Raw genomic sequence first — 16,526 nt, 5'->3', positions numbered from 1 at the left:
CGCCATATTCCTTTATAATTTTAAATTCTGACCATCAATACACTGTCATAGTGAAAACTTCACTCGATGCTCCGTGCAAACCACTGACAATCACTTCTATGTACATTCTCTCTCTGGAGCCAGATGAAATGCTGTAGGAAGTAGGGACGGAGAAACTGGTCTCCCTACTCCAGCTAACCAAGGGGAGGTTCAGCAGGAGTTAAGGAGCCTCCTCAAGGAGGCAGAGCTCAGGACGAACAGAGCCTAGATGCAAACCCCAGTTTCTGAATCCAAATGCCAGCACGGGTCACATCGCATTAAACTGATAAAATCAAAAATGTTGCAAAGCCATCCCAGAGTGAAAAAAAAAAAAAAGTCCCTTCCACAACACTCCTTTGAAAATGTATCCTTTGTTTCTTAAACAAGGCAATGGAGTCACCCTCTAGACAAGCAGAGAGGACATGACTTACATTCTGGGCATTATCTTATCACCAGGAGGGTCCAGAAATCCTTCTCAACACACACACACACTTAACCATCTCCTACCTGTTATTCACTCAGCTGCTTAATAATGGAACATATCCAGGCAACTTAAAATTGTTTAATTTTTAAGTTTATTTATTTACTTTGAGAGAGAGAGTGAAAGCGAGAGCAGGGGACGGGCAGAAGGAGAGGGAGAGAGAGAATCCCAAGCAGGCTCCTCACTGTCAGGGCAGAACCCAATCCAAGGCTGGAACTCAAGAACTGCAAAGTCCTGACCCGAGCCTATATCAAGAGTCAGACGCTTAACTGACTGAGCCACCCAGGGGCCCTCCAGGCAACTGAAAATTGTATCCGAGGGCTACATACTTCATACTGGAATTATCAAACACCACTGATTATTACCCAGCACGTTCCTGAACTCAAAGGCCCTAGAGAACCCAGGGAAGAGCAAAAACTTTCAAGAGTGTCACTTTTTAGTATGTTCCCCATCATGGCAGGAGGGCTATGTGTTCTGAAATCCCATGTTGCTTTGACAAGGGCCATTCTCTCTTTCCCTTACCAAACATGGGCACCTGTTTCTCCGCACAGGGCACCTGTGAACTCCCAGAGAGCTCTCCAGGTTCTAATGGAATCGCTCTCCTGCACACGCCTCAGAGCTGACCCAGATCTGTGAGCACCTGCCGCTCTGTGAGAAAGGCTATGGGTTTCTGAGACCTTAAACCAGTGCTCACTACCATGAACTAGAGCATCTCCAGGTTGCAGGCATAGGACAGACCCTCCCCCCACCCCATCTCCAGTGCCTACCCATCAGAGCTCATTCCTTAAGAATGGTGTATGTTCTGGGGCACCTGGATGGCTCAGTCAGTTAAGCGTTGGACTCTTGATTCTGGCCGAGGTCACGATCTCACGGTTTCACGAGTTCGAGCCCCGCGTTGGGCTCTGTGCTGGTAGGACAGAGCCTGCATGGGAGTCTCTCTCTCTCTCTTCCTCTCTCTCTCAAAAAGAAATGGATAAACATTTTTTAACAAGAATGGTGTATGTTCCATATAATCTAGATCACTGAACAACTACCACGGATCACACCCAATGGTTAAAATTACACACAGTGGAACTCTACTGGTAACTTCTTTCCACGAAACAATGTTAGTACGAGACAGGTGTCTCTTGTGTCCGGCCCCAGACCCTGTGTGCCAACTCACACAAGAATTCTAGCATAAAGCATCACAGGTAGGAGAGGCCCGTGCTACATGTTCCAAAGGACAGAACTATATGAAAACTTCAAACATGTTAGATCTGAGATCTGATTCCAGTAGGAATTTCAGCAGTTTATAGAAGGTACAGTCACAAGATGCAGATTATTCTCATGAACCACTTAAAGGCCCTTTGCATATGTGTATGTGCTGGAACCTCCTAATTGTTTGGGCTCCATGGTTGTGATCCCCAGAATTATCAGAATGTCAATGCAGTTGAAGAGACTGGACAGAGTCCTAAAAGTTTAAGAACAAATGGAAGGCAGAGTTAAGTGGAAAATAGTAATGCTTTGTGATCCCCAATCTTCTCAGGTATGACAACATGTACGTAATCGCAAAATATTCGTATACCCCTTTGCACAGGATACTAGCAACCAAGGTCAAAGGTAGAATGTGAGAAAACACAGGACTGTAGCAGGGGTTCCTGAGTAGGAAGAGGGGATGATGAGCTCACAGAGATAGGCGGACGCAGGAGACCCCAAGTGTCCAGACTAAGGGGGTTAGCTTTTGGAAGGAAAGACACTGGAAATTTCTCACCAAGTGTAATGTGTACAAAAAAGGATATCTATGAGGATGAATTTGGTGGTCCAATTATAAATAAATGTCGCAAACAGTCTCTTTAATCTCTTTTTAACATTTTTTAACGTTTATTCATTTTTTTGAGAGAAAGAGAGCACAAGTGGGGGAGGGGCCGAGAGAGAGAGAAAGAGAGAGAGAGGGAGGAAGAGAGGGAGGGAGAGAGGGAGGGAGAGGGAGAGGGAGAGGGAGAGGGAGAGGGAGAGGGAGAGGGAGAGGGAGAGGGAGAGGGAGAGACGGAGAGGGAGAGAGGGAGAGGGAGAGGGAGAGAGGGAGAGGGAGAGAGGGAGAGGGAGAGGGGGAGAGGGGGAGAGGGGGAGAGGGGGAGAGGGGGAGAGGGGGAGAGGGGGAGAGGGGGAGAGGGGGAGAGGGGGAGAGGGGGGGAGAGGGGGAGAGGGGGAGAGGGAGAGAGGGAGAGGGAGAGAGAATGAATCTAAAGCAGGCTCCAGGCTCTAAGCCTGACATGTGGCTTGAACTCAAGAACTGGAAGATCATGACCTGAACCGAAGTTGGACCCCCAACCAACTGAGCCACCCAGGTGCTCCCACAGTCTCCTATTCAATGCAAATAAATCAAAGATTCCTACCACACCCCCAAGAAGATTTTTTTTTTAATTAGGGGAGTATGTGAGGAGAAAAACACAAAGAGCCCTCCAAAATCCAGACAGCCACATGAAAAGGCACAGTCTCCTTGTTACTATGGTGTAAACTCAACGTGCACACTGCCAAGTCTAGATACAGAACAAGTATTTATAGCTGAGCAAGATTTAAATGGCCAGTAACATTTCCTTCCAGAGGTGCTTTGGTGATGAAGAAAATAAAGATTCTCCTCTATCTGACAAGGTACCAGACCTGTTAGCAGAAATAAACGAACTACCACCATTTCACATCAGAGTCCAGGGAAATGGGAAGAGAATTGACCTGATACATAAGTAGTTCCCGCCTTCGTCTTCATTTTCCAAAAAATCCCTGCTGTGATATTTCCAATAATTTTTCCAGCGAATCTTCCCCTGAAGTGGACCTGATTTCAGGAAATATTAGAGCTACAAGACACAGTTTCATTCCTTTTCATATTCTCTGAATTTCCCTCCATGGGCAGAACCTCCTGAGATTTCCTGAGAGAGCCAGTCAGGAGTCAGGGCAGAGATTGAGGGGGTCCGGGGGGGGGGGGGGAAGGCAAATAAGCAATTTTATTGGATGGGATTAAAATTTCCTTGCAAAGACAGGCACAGGAATTTAACTGCCACAAGTGAGTACTGCTCCCCACCCCCCTCAAGTTATTAACAAAATCTCTCACTACTGCTCTCTGCCATGAGATCCTAATCAAAACAACAAAGGGAGATAGGATGTTTTCATTTCTCTCTTCAACGACCCTTCCCTAAGACTCCAGGTTCTGTGTGAGGTGAGCCAACGAAAACACAGACACTACTTGGTATCTCTTGTTTTGTTCTGTCTTTTTACTTTTGTCTTGTTCCAGAAACAAGTGCTAGGTGGAAGCCTACTCTAAGCATGGCCATTTGGGGGGGAAAGAAGAAACTACAAAAATGTTCAGTGTGCCTTTGTAAAGCCTGTGGCATAGGGTGAATCAAGAGACCTCACCTAGACTTCAGCTAGCCGCCTTTAGTGTGGACGCCCATCTTTCCATGAGATTTACAACCCAAACAATCTGGAAAGACTCGCTTTGACTCAGAAAGGGCACTGATGTGTGTTCCAGCTCCTCCAAACTGCTGAAGGGAGATGATTCCCGAGTGTGGGTCCACTGTCTCCTACCCGGAGTAATGAGGTCATGCGTGCAGAGTGCTTTGAACCTTCTCAGAAGAAAGGCAGAGTGCCAATTCAAGACATCCTTCTCACCCCATGTAAGACACAGCCTTCATTTTTTTTTGGTTTCACCTTTAGAAAACTGCCCCTCTAGACAGATTATACCAGAAAAGAAAGAGACAACCTTCTATCACCTTCACAGATTTTCTATCAGGCGTTCTGAATAATCTTTATGCCAACCAGCCCTCTCTCCCTCACCTCTCTGTTCTTCGTTGGAGTCTTTGGAAAAGCAAAGGAAGAAATGAAGAAATGTCAGGTGGTCAACCTCCCTGCAGTCACTTATTCCCAGAAAGGTGCCTCTCAGGAGTTCACCAAGAGAACCAAAGAACCAAGGAGCACCTGGGTGGCTCAGTTGGTTAAGCGTCCAACTCTGGATTCCAGCTCAGGTCATGACCTTGCTGTTCATGAGATTGAGCCCCCCATCGGGTTTTGCACTGATGGTATGGAGCCTGGTTGGGATTCTCTCTTTCTCTCTGTGCCCCTCCCCTGCTCATGCTCTCTCTCTCTCAAAATAAATAAAATAAAACATAAAAAAAGAGAGAGAGAGAACCAAAGAACCTGATTAAAAGATCTGCTCATATATTCACTCTAATTCAATTTCACAAACATGGCAGGCCCTCACATATTTAAACCATAACTTTTACCCTCAAGGTGCTTACGTCTGGGGGCAGGCAAGGAGTAAGTTTTGATTGCAAAGAGGGATGTTGGTGTGTTAGTGTTAAGGAGGTGAAACGTAAGCATTAGATTTAGTGCAGGTCTCAGGTATGTGTCTTCTCCCAAATCCCCTTATCCCAGTTCCTGTACTATCCCCCCTCTCCATCTCTGTAAAGACCTCTGATCTGTGCTTCCAAATAGCCTTCCATTACCTTCTTCCCAAGGCAAAGCCAAGCCAACTCAGGAACAAGCTCGGATTGGGGTCATTAACCATCAATCATCCTTCCATATCGGTCAGTAACCGAGAACGATCCTTCACCTCCAGAAGGAAGCCTCTCCCAAAGGTTGAAGCATTCTATTTCCCTCCCACGCAAGAACCATCCATCCAGAAAAACAATCAGACCCAGCCCAGAAAACTGCTGTAATAAACACACCTTCCGAGAGAGCTCCATTTCTCCGGGATGGGGGGAAATAATTCTTAAGATTGCAAGATAGAATTCCAGTTTCTAGCAGGTGTTCATTGTATTCCCACCATAGTTATCAAAGCCACAGCCTGCACTTTGTGATCCTATCCGATGATCTGCTGAAATCATTATTCGTTTATGTTCAAAACCATACTTTCTCTCCCACACAATTTATTCCAGGGCTCCTTTAAAGATTTCAGGGGAGGGCTCAGCTCCTGCTAAAAGTACTCCTCCAATTACAATGGAATCCCCTTAAGTCTTTGATCTGTCTATCCATTTATTCCCGACTTCTGACTCCAGGAATCATTAAGTGGCCTTTCCTCTCTTAGATGGCAAACTCTGTCATGCCTCATAATTGAGTGGGCACTCGATAAATGAATGCTACAGTGCTCTGAAGAATAACACACTTCCTATTGGCAGCGAATCCGAGAGAAACTTCCTTAGAAGAAAGGACTGTCAATTACCACTGAACAAGCCTGAATTTTGGCTCCTGCAGAAAAAGCAAACACAACAGTAACAACTCACCCCCAACAGCAGCCACATCGCTCTCTGGCCACTGCCCTCCTGTCACCTGGCAAGTGGCTGGCCCCACAGCAGATCCATGTTGGTAGACTGACTCATACAGGCCTGAGACCGGTGATATGTAATCCGTCACTGATAGGTAGACGCCAGCTGGGTGCCTGACCGTCTGGCTCTGCAGAGCTTCTGACCTCCCGTGGTCCTTGGCTCTCTTACAGATGACACATCTAGCTGCCTGAGAGATGTCAGGGCCGGGAGCAGGATGCACAGGGAAGGCTGGGAGAACATTCTGGAACACTGGACTTGCCTTTGTTCCTTCTGCAGCAGGCCGCCACGACTTCCCCGTCTCCCTGAGGATGAAGCCTGTTCCAGCAACTACCCCACCGTGCTTCTACGCTGCCCTGGGCCAGCCTACAGCTTCAGGCTCGACACCAAGGCATCCACACGTAGAATGCCAGTCACCTAGGAAGCTCACACCCGAGCTCCACTTGCAAACTTCATTTCCCAACTGGCCTAGGGTAGAACTTCAGTGTCGATATTCTGACCAGCTCTCCAGGGGATCTGAATGTGCAGGCAAGGGGGCAGGACCACTGCACCCACCTTTTCCCACCCCAGGGCCCACACCTGCAATCGCTTCCATGTCTTTTACAGAGGGGAGGCTGCTGCTGACAAGAAATGTCATTATCAGTAATAGCAGCTCAGGGTGCCTGGGTGGCTCGGGGTTAAGCACCTGACTCTCGGTTTCGGCTCAGGCCACCATCTCACGGTTCGTGGTTTGGAGCCCCGCATCAGACTCCACGCTGGCAGTTTAGAGCCTGCTTGGGATTCTGTCTTCCTCTCTCTCTTTGCTCCTCCCCCGCTCATGCTGTCTCTCAAAATAAATAAATGCAACTTAAAAAACATAGTAGCTAGGGGCACCTGGGTGGCTCAGTCAGGTAAGCGTTCAACTTCGGCTCAGGTCATGATCTTGCTATTTGTTGGTGAGTTCGAGCCCCGTGTCGGGCTCTGTGCTGACAGCTCGGAGCCTGGAGCCTACTTTGGATTCTGTGTCTCCCTCTCTCTCTGCCCCATCCACCACTCGTGCTCTGGCTCTCTCTCTCGCTCTCTTTCAAAAATAAACATTTAAAAAATTTAAAAAAAAAGAAAGAAAATTAGATACTTCAACTATCCACTTTCACAAAACTCCTAAAAGCTTAAAAATTGAATTATCGTGATGAAATAGTAGATACTTAAAGACCTTGCTGCATTACTCCTAACTTGCAGATTAAAATTCTTATGCCCTAATGAACATTTAGGCTTAGCTGGCTCCATAGCAGCCACAAAGTCCCCATTTCCTTAGAAACTCCCTGTGTATGTGTGTTTTATTATTTTTTTTAATCTTTATTTTTGAGAGAGAGAGAGAGAGACAGAGTGCTAGCGGGGGAGGAACAGAGAGAGAGGGAGACACAGAATCCAAAGCAGGCTCCAGGCTCCGAGCTGTCAGCACAGGGCCCGACGCGGGGCTTGAACCTACAAACCATGAGATCATGACCTGAGCCGAAGTCAGACGCTTAACCAACTGAGCCACCCAGGCGCCCCTCGTGTGTTTTAAATGCTATTGCACTACGTCCCAAAACCTCCTATAAACTGTGGTTACAACATATGAGACCAATCAAATTCGAGGCCAGAATCTTAGGAATTAAATATCAAGAGTTTCTGGAAAATAAACTTAAAACTGGTCCGGCGCTTCGTTCCTTGATTGAAAAACAGGCAAAACAAAACCCCGAACCCTGAAAATACAGGACAGCTGTGTCACAATGCAACCAGGCTGTGGATGTCCTATATTAGTCTACTTCAATTTGAAATATAAACTTCGTGTGGTTCACTTTACTTTTCCCAGGTCGGTAAATCCCCCTACTGCCCTCTGATGCTGCATTCACATCTGTTTTTCTACTGAACAAACCCCCAATCGTGCTTTCTTTGTTCAGAGAGAGAACATCTTTCTACCGAGCCATCCAATTTCCAAATAATGTCCCCTGACCCTACTCATTACATACTGCACATTACAGAATCATCTGACTTCTCTGGGGAGCTCAGGATGTCTCAGCCGTGGCACCACTGACATTTTGGACCAGACAGATCATTCTTTGTTGTGGGGGCCTGTTCTGTGCCTTGTAGGCTGTTTGTCTACCGGCAGCCTGGGCTCTATCCACTGTATGTCATTAGTACCTGTCCCAGAGGCATGAAAACTAAAACTCCAGACACTGCCAAATGTTCTGGGGGGTGGAGGAAAGGTGGGGGGAGCAGGGGACATGGGGACAAGATGACTGGCAGTTGAGAACCACTGGTCTAACCTCATCCTCACCTGTTTGGAGTTTTATCCCAGCTGTAAACTCTTTACCAAGTTTGGGTACATTTTTACTTTCTGAAATTGTTCAAAAGCAGCCTGCAAAACAGCATTCGGCCTTGGGATTTCTAACGTGGTTTTGCGAGAACGTAATCCTCAGTAGGGGCACTGAGCATTTGATTTGGGTTGAGGGAGGGGTGGGGAGCTGACTTGACCATGATGCACAAGAAGGTAGCTTTTAGCAGAGTCTTTCCTAGTACGCTACCCTCTGAATTCCCTCCAGGATGGGCAAGTTACCTTCACTGGATGGAGTTTTGCCCAGTGCTTTATAGGATGCCCACTACATCCTTTAAGAGGGCACCTCGAGGGGCACCTGGACAGCTCAGTCGGTTAAGCATCTGACTTCAGCTCAGATCTCACAGTTCATGGGTTCAAGCCCCGTGTCGGGCTCTGTGCTGACAGCTCAGAGCCTGGAGCCTGCTTCGGATTCTGGGTCTCCCTCTCTGCCCCTCCCCCACTCATACTGTGTCTCTCTCACAAAAGTAAGCATTAAGAAAATTAAAAAAAAGAGGGCACCTGTGTCAGTCAGTTACTTCTTACTAAGTGAAAACTCAATCCAAAAGGTCTAATGCAAACAAAGGGAATTTACGGGCTCAGGTAAGCGGGAAGTCCTACAGAATCACAACTTGCAGGAGACTGGCCTCAGGCCGGGGGTCAAGTTTGAGGGCCGTCTCTCTGATTTTCTCAGCCTCCTCTTCTCCATGAGTCAGGCTGGCCTTCAAACCGGCTTCCTTCACGGTGGCACAATGTCTGTACACGTTCCGGCCAAATGTCCATCCACCACGTTGCTCTAAAGAGGGTGCCTTTCTAGCCAAGAAAAGTCTTGTATTTCGCTGCAAGGAGACAGGCCTGAGTTAAATGCTTAGGGCTGAAGCATCCCAGCAGCGTGGCCAGAAGGCCATGGGTTGACAGGTTGAGGCCCCTGAATCAATCACAGGGGCTGAGGGGGGTAAGTTATGTTGAGGGGTTTAGAACACTGGTTCTCAAAGTGTGTTCCCTGACCAGTGGCATCAGCATGACCTGGGAACTTGCTGCAAATACAAATCTTCAGGCCCTGTCCCAGACCTGCTGAAACAGCAAGTCCGGGGTGGGGCCCAGCAATCCATGTTTTCATAAGACCTCCGGGTCATTTCTGACAGAAGCTGGGGTTCATGCCCACGGGTTTAGACCACCAGGCCCTGCTCACAGAGCCTGGAGTGGGGTGAATCCCATGCACGTCACTGGCCTGTCACTCGATCAGAAAAGGATCTGGCGGAGGCCCCAGAAGTTACAAAATCTTTTGAAGGGAGAAAGTTTACGTCACTTCTCCCTATGGCACAGCTACGGGGGAGAAAAGGCAGTAATTAGTGCTTCAAACTATCGGTTCGAGGATGCCTTCTGCTGCCCCTATTTGCTAGTGCACAGGGCTTAAAGAAAAGGAAACGTCCCATGTTCGCACTTGCATTTTCTGGGGCCCCACCCTGCCAGCCCTGGAGACATTGGACAAAGACATGTATGGATATCTGAGAACAGTGAAGCTGCCTGGCTGTTCAAATTGCAGCGAAGGAGACATTCTCTAGCAACGTTTCTTAACCACAGTCCATCCTAAGAATCGACTGGACTGAGATAACACACACGGCCCTCTTGGGCCCTCTTGGGATCCACTGAGTCAGGATCTCCAAGGGAGGATCTGGGAACCTGCGCTTTCAGCCGCCATTGCTAGGGAGCCTCGTGAATTATGTGTTTTTGGAAAACTCCATTCTAAGAGATACAAGCAAAGGACTGAGGAGAAAAATCTCACAGGGGCGCCTGGGTGGCTCAGTCAGTGAAGCGCCCAACTTCAGCTCAGGTTGTGCTCTCTCAGTTCGTGGGTTTGAGCCCCACATCTTGGTTCTGTGCTGAAAGCTCAGAGCCTGGAGCCTGCTTGGGATTCTGTGTCTCCCTCTCTCTCTGCCCCTCCCCCATGGTCGCGCGCGCGTGCGCGCTCTCTCTCTCTCTCTCTCTCTCTCTCTCAAAAATAAACATTTAAAAAAATTTTTTAAAAAAGAAAAATCTTGGGGCATGTGGGTGGCTCAGTCGGTTGAGCGTCCAACTTCAGCTCAGTTCACGATCTCACAGCTTGTGAGTTCGAGCCCCGCGTCGGGCTCTGTGCTGACAGCTCAGAGCGTGGAGCCTGTTTCAGATTCTGTGTCTCCCTCTCTCTCTGTCCCAACCCACTCACATTCTGTCTCTGTCTCTCTCAAAAATAAATAAACATTAAAAAAAATTTTTTAAAGAAAAATAAAAAAGAAAAATCTCACAAAGAAATTATATGAACACGAATGAGCACAAAAATAGTTTCTTCCTCTTGTTTACACATTCCCCTCACTACCAAGGCCCCTAAGTGTTCTTCTTCTCATCTTACCTGCTTCCCAAATATGTCATTCTTCATACCACTGCCAGTGTGAACGTTCTAGACTGCACTGGATATCAGGGCTCCAATCAAAACTCAAAATACAGTAGACTAGATGTGTTCACAGGGAATGACCTCCGTAGATAGGTGTTATTGTCAATATTCTGTTACTCGGGAGCAGCAGTGGGCCCGTGGATATTTTTTTAATATTTACAGAAGTAAATTAGCAAATAAAGAGAGCCATAACTGTACCGATGATAGGAATGTCGATATAATTTGTGCCCGGAGGATAAAGTTAAATATATTTTTAAAAGTTAAGAGATGGAATATGTTAATCTCTCTCAATACTCAGAGTAAGGTTTCAAACACTTTTTTCCTCTGTATTTTATAATTACTCCTTAGTGAATTATATGACTTACTAAATTAAAGTAAAATCATTTTAAATAGTTATTTAAAGTTAAAAAAAAAAAAAAAAAAGCCCATCACCTCGCCACGGCCTTCAGGATGGAGAGCAAAGTCACCATGACGTACAGGTCTCCACAGAATCCAGTCCTGACCTTTCCTCCGCGGCCTTCTTTCACCCCATTGGCCCGCTTGAAACTCACCCTTGAAACATCCTGCATCCCTGGCATGGCCCTGAATACCTGATTCTCTTTTGCCTTTTTCTTAACTTGCTCAACCCCACCTTCCTTCTCCATTCTCCCAGTGAGTCAGCCAGGGTTAATGCTAGTTAATGCTTCTCCCGAGACCCAGGTGGCAAATATTTCAGGCTTTGCGAGCAACATAGGGTTTCTGTTACATATTTTTCTTCTTTGTTTTGTCCGTTTGTTGTTTTGGGGGTGGTTGTTTTTGGTATAATCCTTTTTTAAAAATGTAGAAACTGTTCTTAGATCCCTAAGCCCTCCAAAAGCAGGCCGCTGGCCATTTGCTGACCTCTACTCTACGTGACCACTGCCAGACCCATATAGACAGCAGAGAATTACTCACATAGTCATCCACAGATCGGGTTCACGAAGCAGTCCTAGCTTGAGCATTTCTGGTCATCAGACGGCAGACAAAAGACGGGGTCTCACTGCAAGCCATGAAATGCTCCAGTCCCCAAGTGGCGCCCTGTGCCTTCTCACAAATAATTGGCCAAAATTCGTCTTTCAGTCCCGCCCAACCAACAGGGGAGCCGGAAGGTGGAATCCCAGCACGTGCCCACCAGTCCTAAGAACTGGAATAAACATGGAAGAAACATGATGCGTCTACTCAGCCCCAAGACACTTGCTCTGGAAAGCCTTGTTGGACACGCTCGTTCCCCAGCCAGATTAGCTACTCTTCCCCTGTCATCTTATAGCACCTGGAGCATTCCTTGGGCTGTGCAGAGGATGCCGGAGCTGCTGCTTCTCTGCCTTCCCCAGCAGACCTTGAGTTCCTTGGGGAGGCATCTCCATATGCCCACCGCATAACACAGGGACCACGAGCCAAGGATGCCCGATGTGTGTTGTCTCAACAACAACAAAAATGAATGTGATGGACTGTGGGAGTGAATGGCTGCCTCTGCATTTCCCTGAAGGCTCCTGGAGCTAGCGGTGTTAACCCTTCTGAGACCAGCTAGTTCAACCACACCAGTCTCCACTCGTGATAAACATCATCATCTTGGTTATCCAGCCCTTTTCTCTCTTCGTCAAACTCCTTTCTTCTTATAGCTGTTTTCTTCTAACCATCAATGCTTTGCAGCAAGCTGGTCCCTGAGACCAGAGAGCACTCTGACTTTATGTGGACTGGTTTGTTTTCAGTTTACAGGGCAGAAGGCAGGCACAGGGAGGCACCGTGATTTTCCTATACTGCACAGCCAATCAGAGGTAGAGCCAAGAGTTACGCTTCCTTTCGAAGCAACAATAAAGCGCCACGATGGAGCCCAGAGCCTCAGCTAAATTCACCGGCGGTTTATTTATACCCAGAAATCACAACACGTGTGTGTCAGCCGTGTGCCTACTCTGTCATACTCGTGTTTAGGTCGTGGTACCCAGGCACTGATCTCCGAACAAACTATTAGAAACAAGCCACATGACTATTTATTAACGTGGCGCTTTTCCCATATCATTTCCACTCATCTCTTCCTCTGGAAAGTGACACAGCTCACTCTCAGACGGTCTCTCAGAACCCTGAGGATACCGGAGACGATGTGCCCCGAAGGCTGTACACCTTCATGCCCACGAGGGGAACAACCCTTGCGTGCGTTTTCACTGCTGAACGGCCTACAACAAATTTGGATTCCGTTTCACATGCCCCATGTGTATGGCTGCTGCAGTTCATGCGGAGTGCACAAGCACAGGCTGGGCAAAACAGCATGCAAAAAGCCCTACAGTGCCACACTCCACCAACACACAGGATGGAACCCTTGAAGGCTGATCAGTCACCACCCTGACATCCTCTGGCCCCAGCAAAGTGTGTCCTGACCTGAAGTTTTCCCCTCTGGCCATCTCCTGGAGACAGGAGGTTCCTAACGAACATCCCATCTGGTGGCCAGCCTTGACAAATGTCCAGAAGCACTGGGGCAAAGAGAATATAGCTAAGCAGTGCCCACCAGATCACCAAGAGACCCGTGCTAGAATGAGATCCCCTCAAACCTGTGAATGTGGGGTCATCCAATATAAAAAACTTAAAAGCCAAATAGCTTGGTACGCCCTGCAACTCTCATGAAGCGCTTAAAAGACCACAGCAGACCCCGCACCTCAACCAGGGGAAAGTGTGCGAGAAAGACGAAGCACCCCAAACAACAAATCATAAGCTCAGGTACCGCCAGGCACCAAACAAGAATCAGTCCTTAAAAGGAATCCTGGCCTTGACTTCCTTTTTCTCTTTCCCTAAGCCTCATAATTGAATGTTACGAAGTGTATCAGGAACCGCCAACCCAGGTTCCCCCCTTCCCCCAAACAAGAAAAGGTTAAGCTTTTAATTACAGGCCCTCAAACTACCGTTCTGTGCAATTATCAATTAACTATAATCGTGGATGAGTGAAGGCAGGGCTGCGCTAGCAAATTCCGTCCGCCCAGGCTGGGTTATTTCAGTCCCGTTCCATTACCGAGAACAAACCACAAACGCACGCACCCTCGCGCGCGCACACACACACGCTCTCGCTTAAAGGCACATTTCACTTTTGGCGAAAATGGCACCTCGGCTTGCAGTTGAGACCCCCCCCCCCCCCCCCCCGCCCCGGGCTCCATCACTTTCGGGTGGAGACAGGAGGCCCGAGGAAGACGCTACCTACCAGCCTTAGAGTACCAGCCTCTCTGGGGTGCAGGAAAGGGGGGAGGGGGAGAGGGAAGTAGAGGGAGAGAGAGAGATGCGTGTTGCCCTTGGAAGCCGCAAGTCCCCCCGGGCGGCCAGCCCCGTTAGCGGGAAGGCGATGGCAACAGCAGCAGCAGTTGCATCAGCGCTAACTACTGCCGCCGGCCGCCGGGAGGGTACAGTAACGACCGCAGGGAGCGTGCAGCTGCTGCGGCGGCAGGTTCCCTGGATCAGGAAATTAGGGCAGGCACCGGGGATTGGAGGCGAGGGCGGCGTGCGAGCCAACCAGCGGCCGCCCCGGGCCCCCGTGAGCCCCGGGCGGACGCGCGGAGCCGCCGGGCCCCAGGAGCAGTCCCGGTGGCGGCGGCGGCCACGGCCACGGCCACTCACGCACGCACACGCTCGCACTCAGACTCGCACACCCCCTGCGCAGGCACCTGGCTGCCCGGAGCTTATAAAAGCGGCGCGTCTAGGGGAAAGGAGGGCTGGAGCCGCCGCTCCCCACCCCCTTACACCCCCCTCACCCCTCGCTGACCACTCCCCCTCCTGCCCCCTCCTCGCAGCTCACCCCGCGCTCCGGAGGCAGCCGCCAGTGTGGGTGCTCCGCGGCCGGCTCCGCTCTCCTCTGCCTTGCTCCTCTGCTCTCGGCTCCCCACCCCACCCCCTCCTTCCCCTCCCCTCCTGTACCCTCCCCTCCTCTGCAGCGCCTGCATTATCTTCTGCCCGCCGGCTCGGCTTGCACTGGTGCTGCAGCCCGGGGAGGTGGGTGGGTGGGTGGGTGGCTGGTGGGGAGGAGATTGTGCAAGTTGTAGGGGAGGGGGGGGTGCCCTCTTCTTCCCCGCTCCCTTTCCCCCTTGCTAACTCCTTCCCCTCCTCCTCCCCCCTCCCCCCTCCCCGCCCCCACCTCCTTCCTCCTTCGCGAAGGGCTGGTAACTTGTTGTGCGGAGCGAGCGGCGGCACCATCCAGGCGGGCACCATGGGCACGTCCGCGCGCTGGGCGCTCTGGCTGCTGCTCGCGCTGTGCTGGGCGCCCCGGGAGAGCCGCGCCACCGGAGCGGGTGAGTGAGGACGCGCCCCTCCGCTGGCTGCCCGGACCCAGCCTGGGCGCCAGTAGGGGGTGGGGGGGGGGCGAGGCCCGGGTCTCCTTTTGCCCACCCCCCTCCTAGGAGGCGCCTCTCCGCTCAGCTCGCCTTCTTTCCCTCCCAACCCTGGTGGCGCCTCTGAGCCGACTGTCATCGCCGCGGCTACGGGGAGCCGGGCTTGGGGGGGGGGGGGGCGGGCGGACAGCGGGATTTGGGGTATCCTAAAGCCTGGCCTGAACTCTTCATTCCCTAACACTGTCTCCCCCAGAGCCACTGCTTTGCCTCGTTTTTCACCCTGCTTGGTCGGGGCTGGGGAATGTGGGCTTCTGAGCCACTGAACAATGGTTCTGTCTGCCAGGCGGAGTGTTAGGAAGGAGGCAGAGGGCCGGGTCGGGCCGAGACGCGCTCGGGAACCGGGGGCGCGCTCCTGGGACTTGAGGTGGTGGGGGGGGGGGTGAGTGGGCGATGGACGCAGGTGGGCGTGTGCGGGGACGCGGGGCGCCGGGTGCAGGTCCCGGCAGCGAGACCCTGGCGGCGGCGGGGAGCGGGCGCACGTTCAATGGGCGGCAGCGGGCGGGCTCCCGGGGAGCCACTACAAGTGCACAGCCTGCTCACCCGGACTGCGACTCCCCCGGCGCCCGGTGGTCGCTCTGGAGTACGGGTTCAAATAGGACTCCCCACCGGGTGTTCCTCCCCGGCTCGCTCCCCTTCGCGCAGTGTTTGTAAACCTCTCGGGTCTCGCGTACAGCTGAACGGGGGAGGGGAGCGGAACGAAGACTTAATCAGGTTAGTTTGCTGCTCTTGGTTCCCGGTGAGATTTCCTCGAGAGGAATTGAGCCCTAATCTGGTGACTGTGTAATTAGCCTTCATTCCAAACAATAGATCAAAGGGAGTAGCGCGAGTGGCGGTGGTGACGGCCGTGGAGTCCCCAGGGTCTGCCGCACTGGGCCCGGGAGCCCTGTGCTCAGCCACGCTCCGCTTGGAGCCGCACAACTTTGCTGGGCAGGCGACAGCAAGCCCTTCTAAGGATTCCGTGGGAAGCCTGGCGGGTCCCCGGAGTGATCTTGACAGGACAGCACGGGGCTTGCTGGCCAGCTCTACGGCAGTGGGGCAGGAAGGTGCCCCCGTCCCCGAGTACCCATTTCAGAGTCCCTAGCTCCTGCAGCCCGGTGGCCTAGGAGGCCGGCCTGCCTGCAGTCACGTGTCTCCTAAAGTGAGCCAACTTTACAGTGTGCGGTCAAGCAGCCTCTTTCCGGCAGGGCAGTCAGTACGTGGGGGCTTCAAGCCTCCGACCGCCCCCCTGCCCTTTGGTCCAGCTGTCCCGAGCGAGCATGTGAAGCAGGGACGGGCTTTTCTGCCCTCCGCGATTGGCTGGCCGCCCGAGCACGTTTGGGTTGGTCACATGTCTCCGCCTACAGCAGCCAGAGGAGTATTATCTTGAAGGGAATGTACAAGACCCGACAGGCTCCCCCGGACTGTTCGCTGAAATGCTTTCCCCTTGAAAAAGGCGAGTCCTGGAGATAGCCTCTAATGTGCCACACACGTTAAGAGCCTGGAAAAGTCCTGCCTACAAGAATTTGCAGACTGGAACATGAATCATTAATGGATGAGCAATCCCAACTTATTCAACGATTTCTCACAATAGTGCCGTGCATTATACTTTCCG

At 50.9% G+C, this 16,526-nt stretch overlaps 1 protein-coding gene and 1 long non-coding RNA gene across 3 annotated transcripts in view; one reads left to right on the top strand and one right to left on the bottom strand.

Moving 5' to 3' along the window:
* Positions 1-16,526, bottom strand: part of LOC107180740 — a 95,850-nt gene that overhangs the window by 37,947 nt on the left and 41,377 nt on the right. The window lies entirely within an intron of this gene.
* The window catches only part of VLDLR (very low density lipoprotein receptor), a 30,648-nt gene continuing 28,630 nt past the window's right edge, over positions 14,509-16,526 (top strand). For both annotated transcript variants that reach the window (XM_042964246.1, XM_042964245.1), the window contains exons 1-2: positions 14,509-14,540; positions 14,703-14,836. In XM_042964246.1, coding sequence (XP_042820180.1) covers positions 14,755-14,836 — 82 coding nt within the window. In that variant the 5' untranslated portion in view covers positions 14,509-14,540; positions 14,703-14,754. The remainder of the gene's footprint in view (positions 14,541-14,702; positions 14,837-16,526) is intronic.

Source organism: Panthera tigris, chromosome D4 (assembly GCF_018350195.1).
Source record: "Panthera tigris isolate Pti1 chromosome D4, P.tigris_Pti1_mat1.1, whole genome shotgun sequence".
NCBI lineage: Eukaryota > Metazoa > Chordata > Mammalia > Carnivora > Felidae > Panthera > Panthera tigris.
This window is presented reverse-complemented; position numbering and strand designations above follow the sequence as displayed.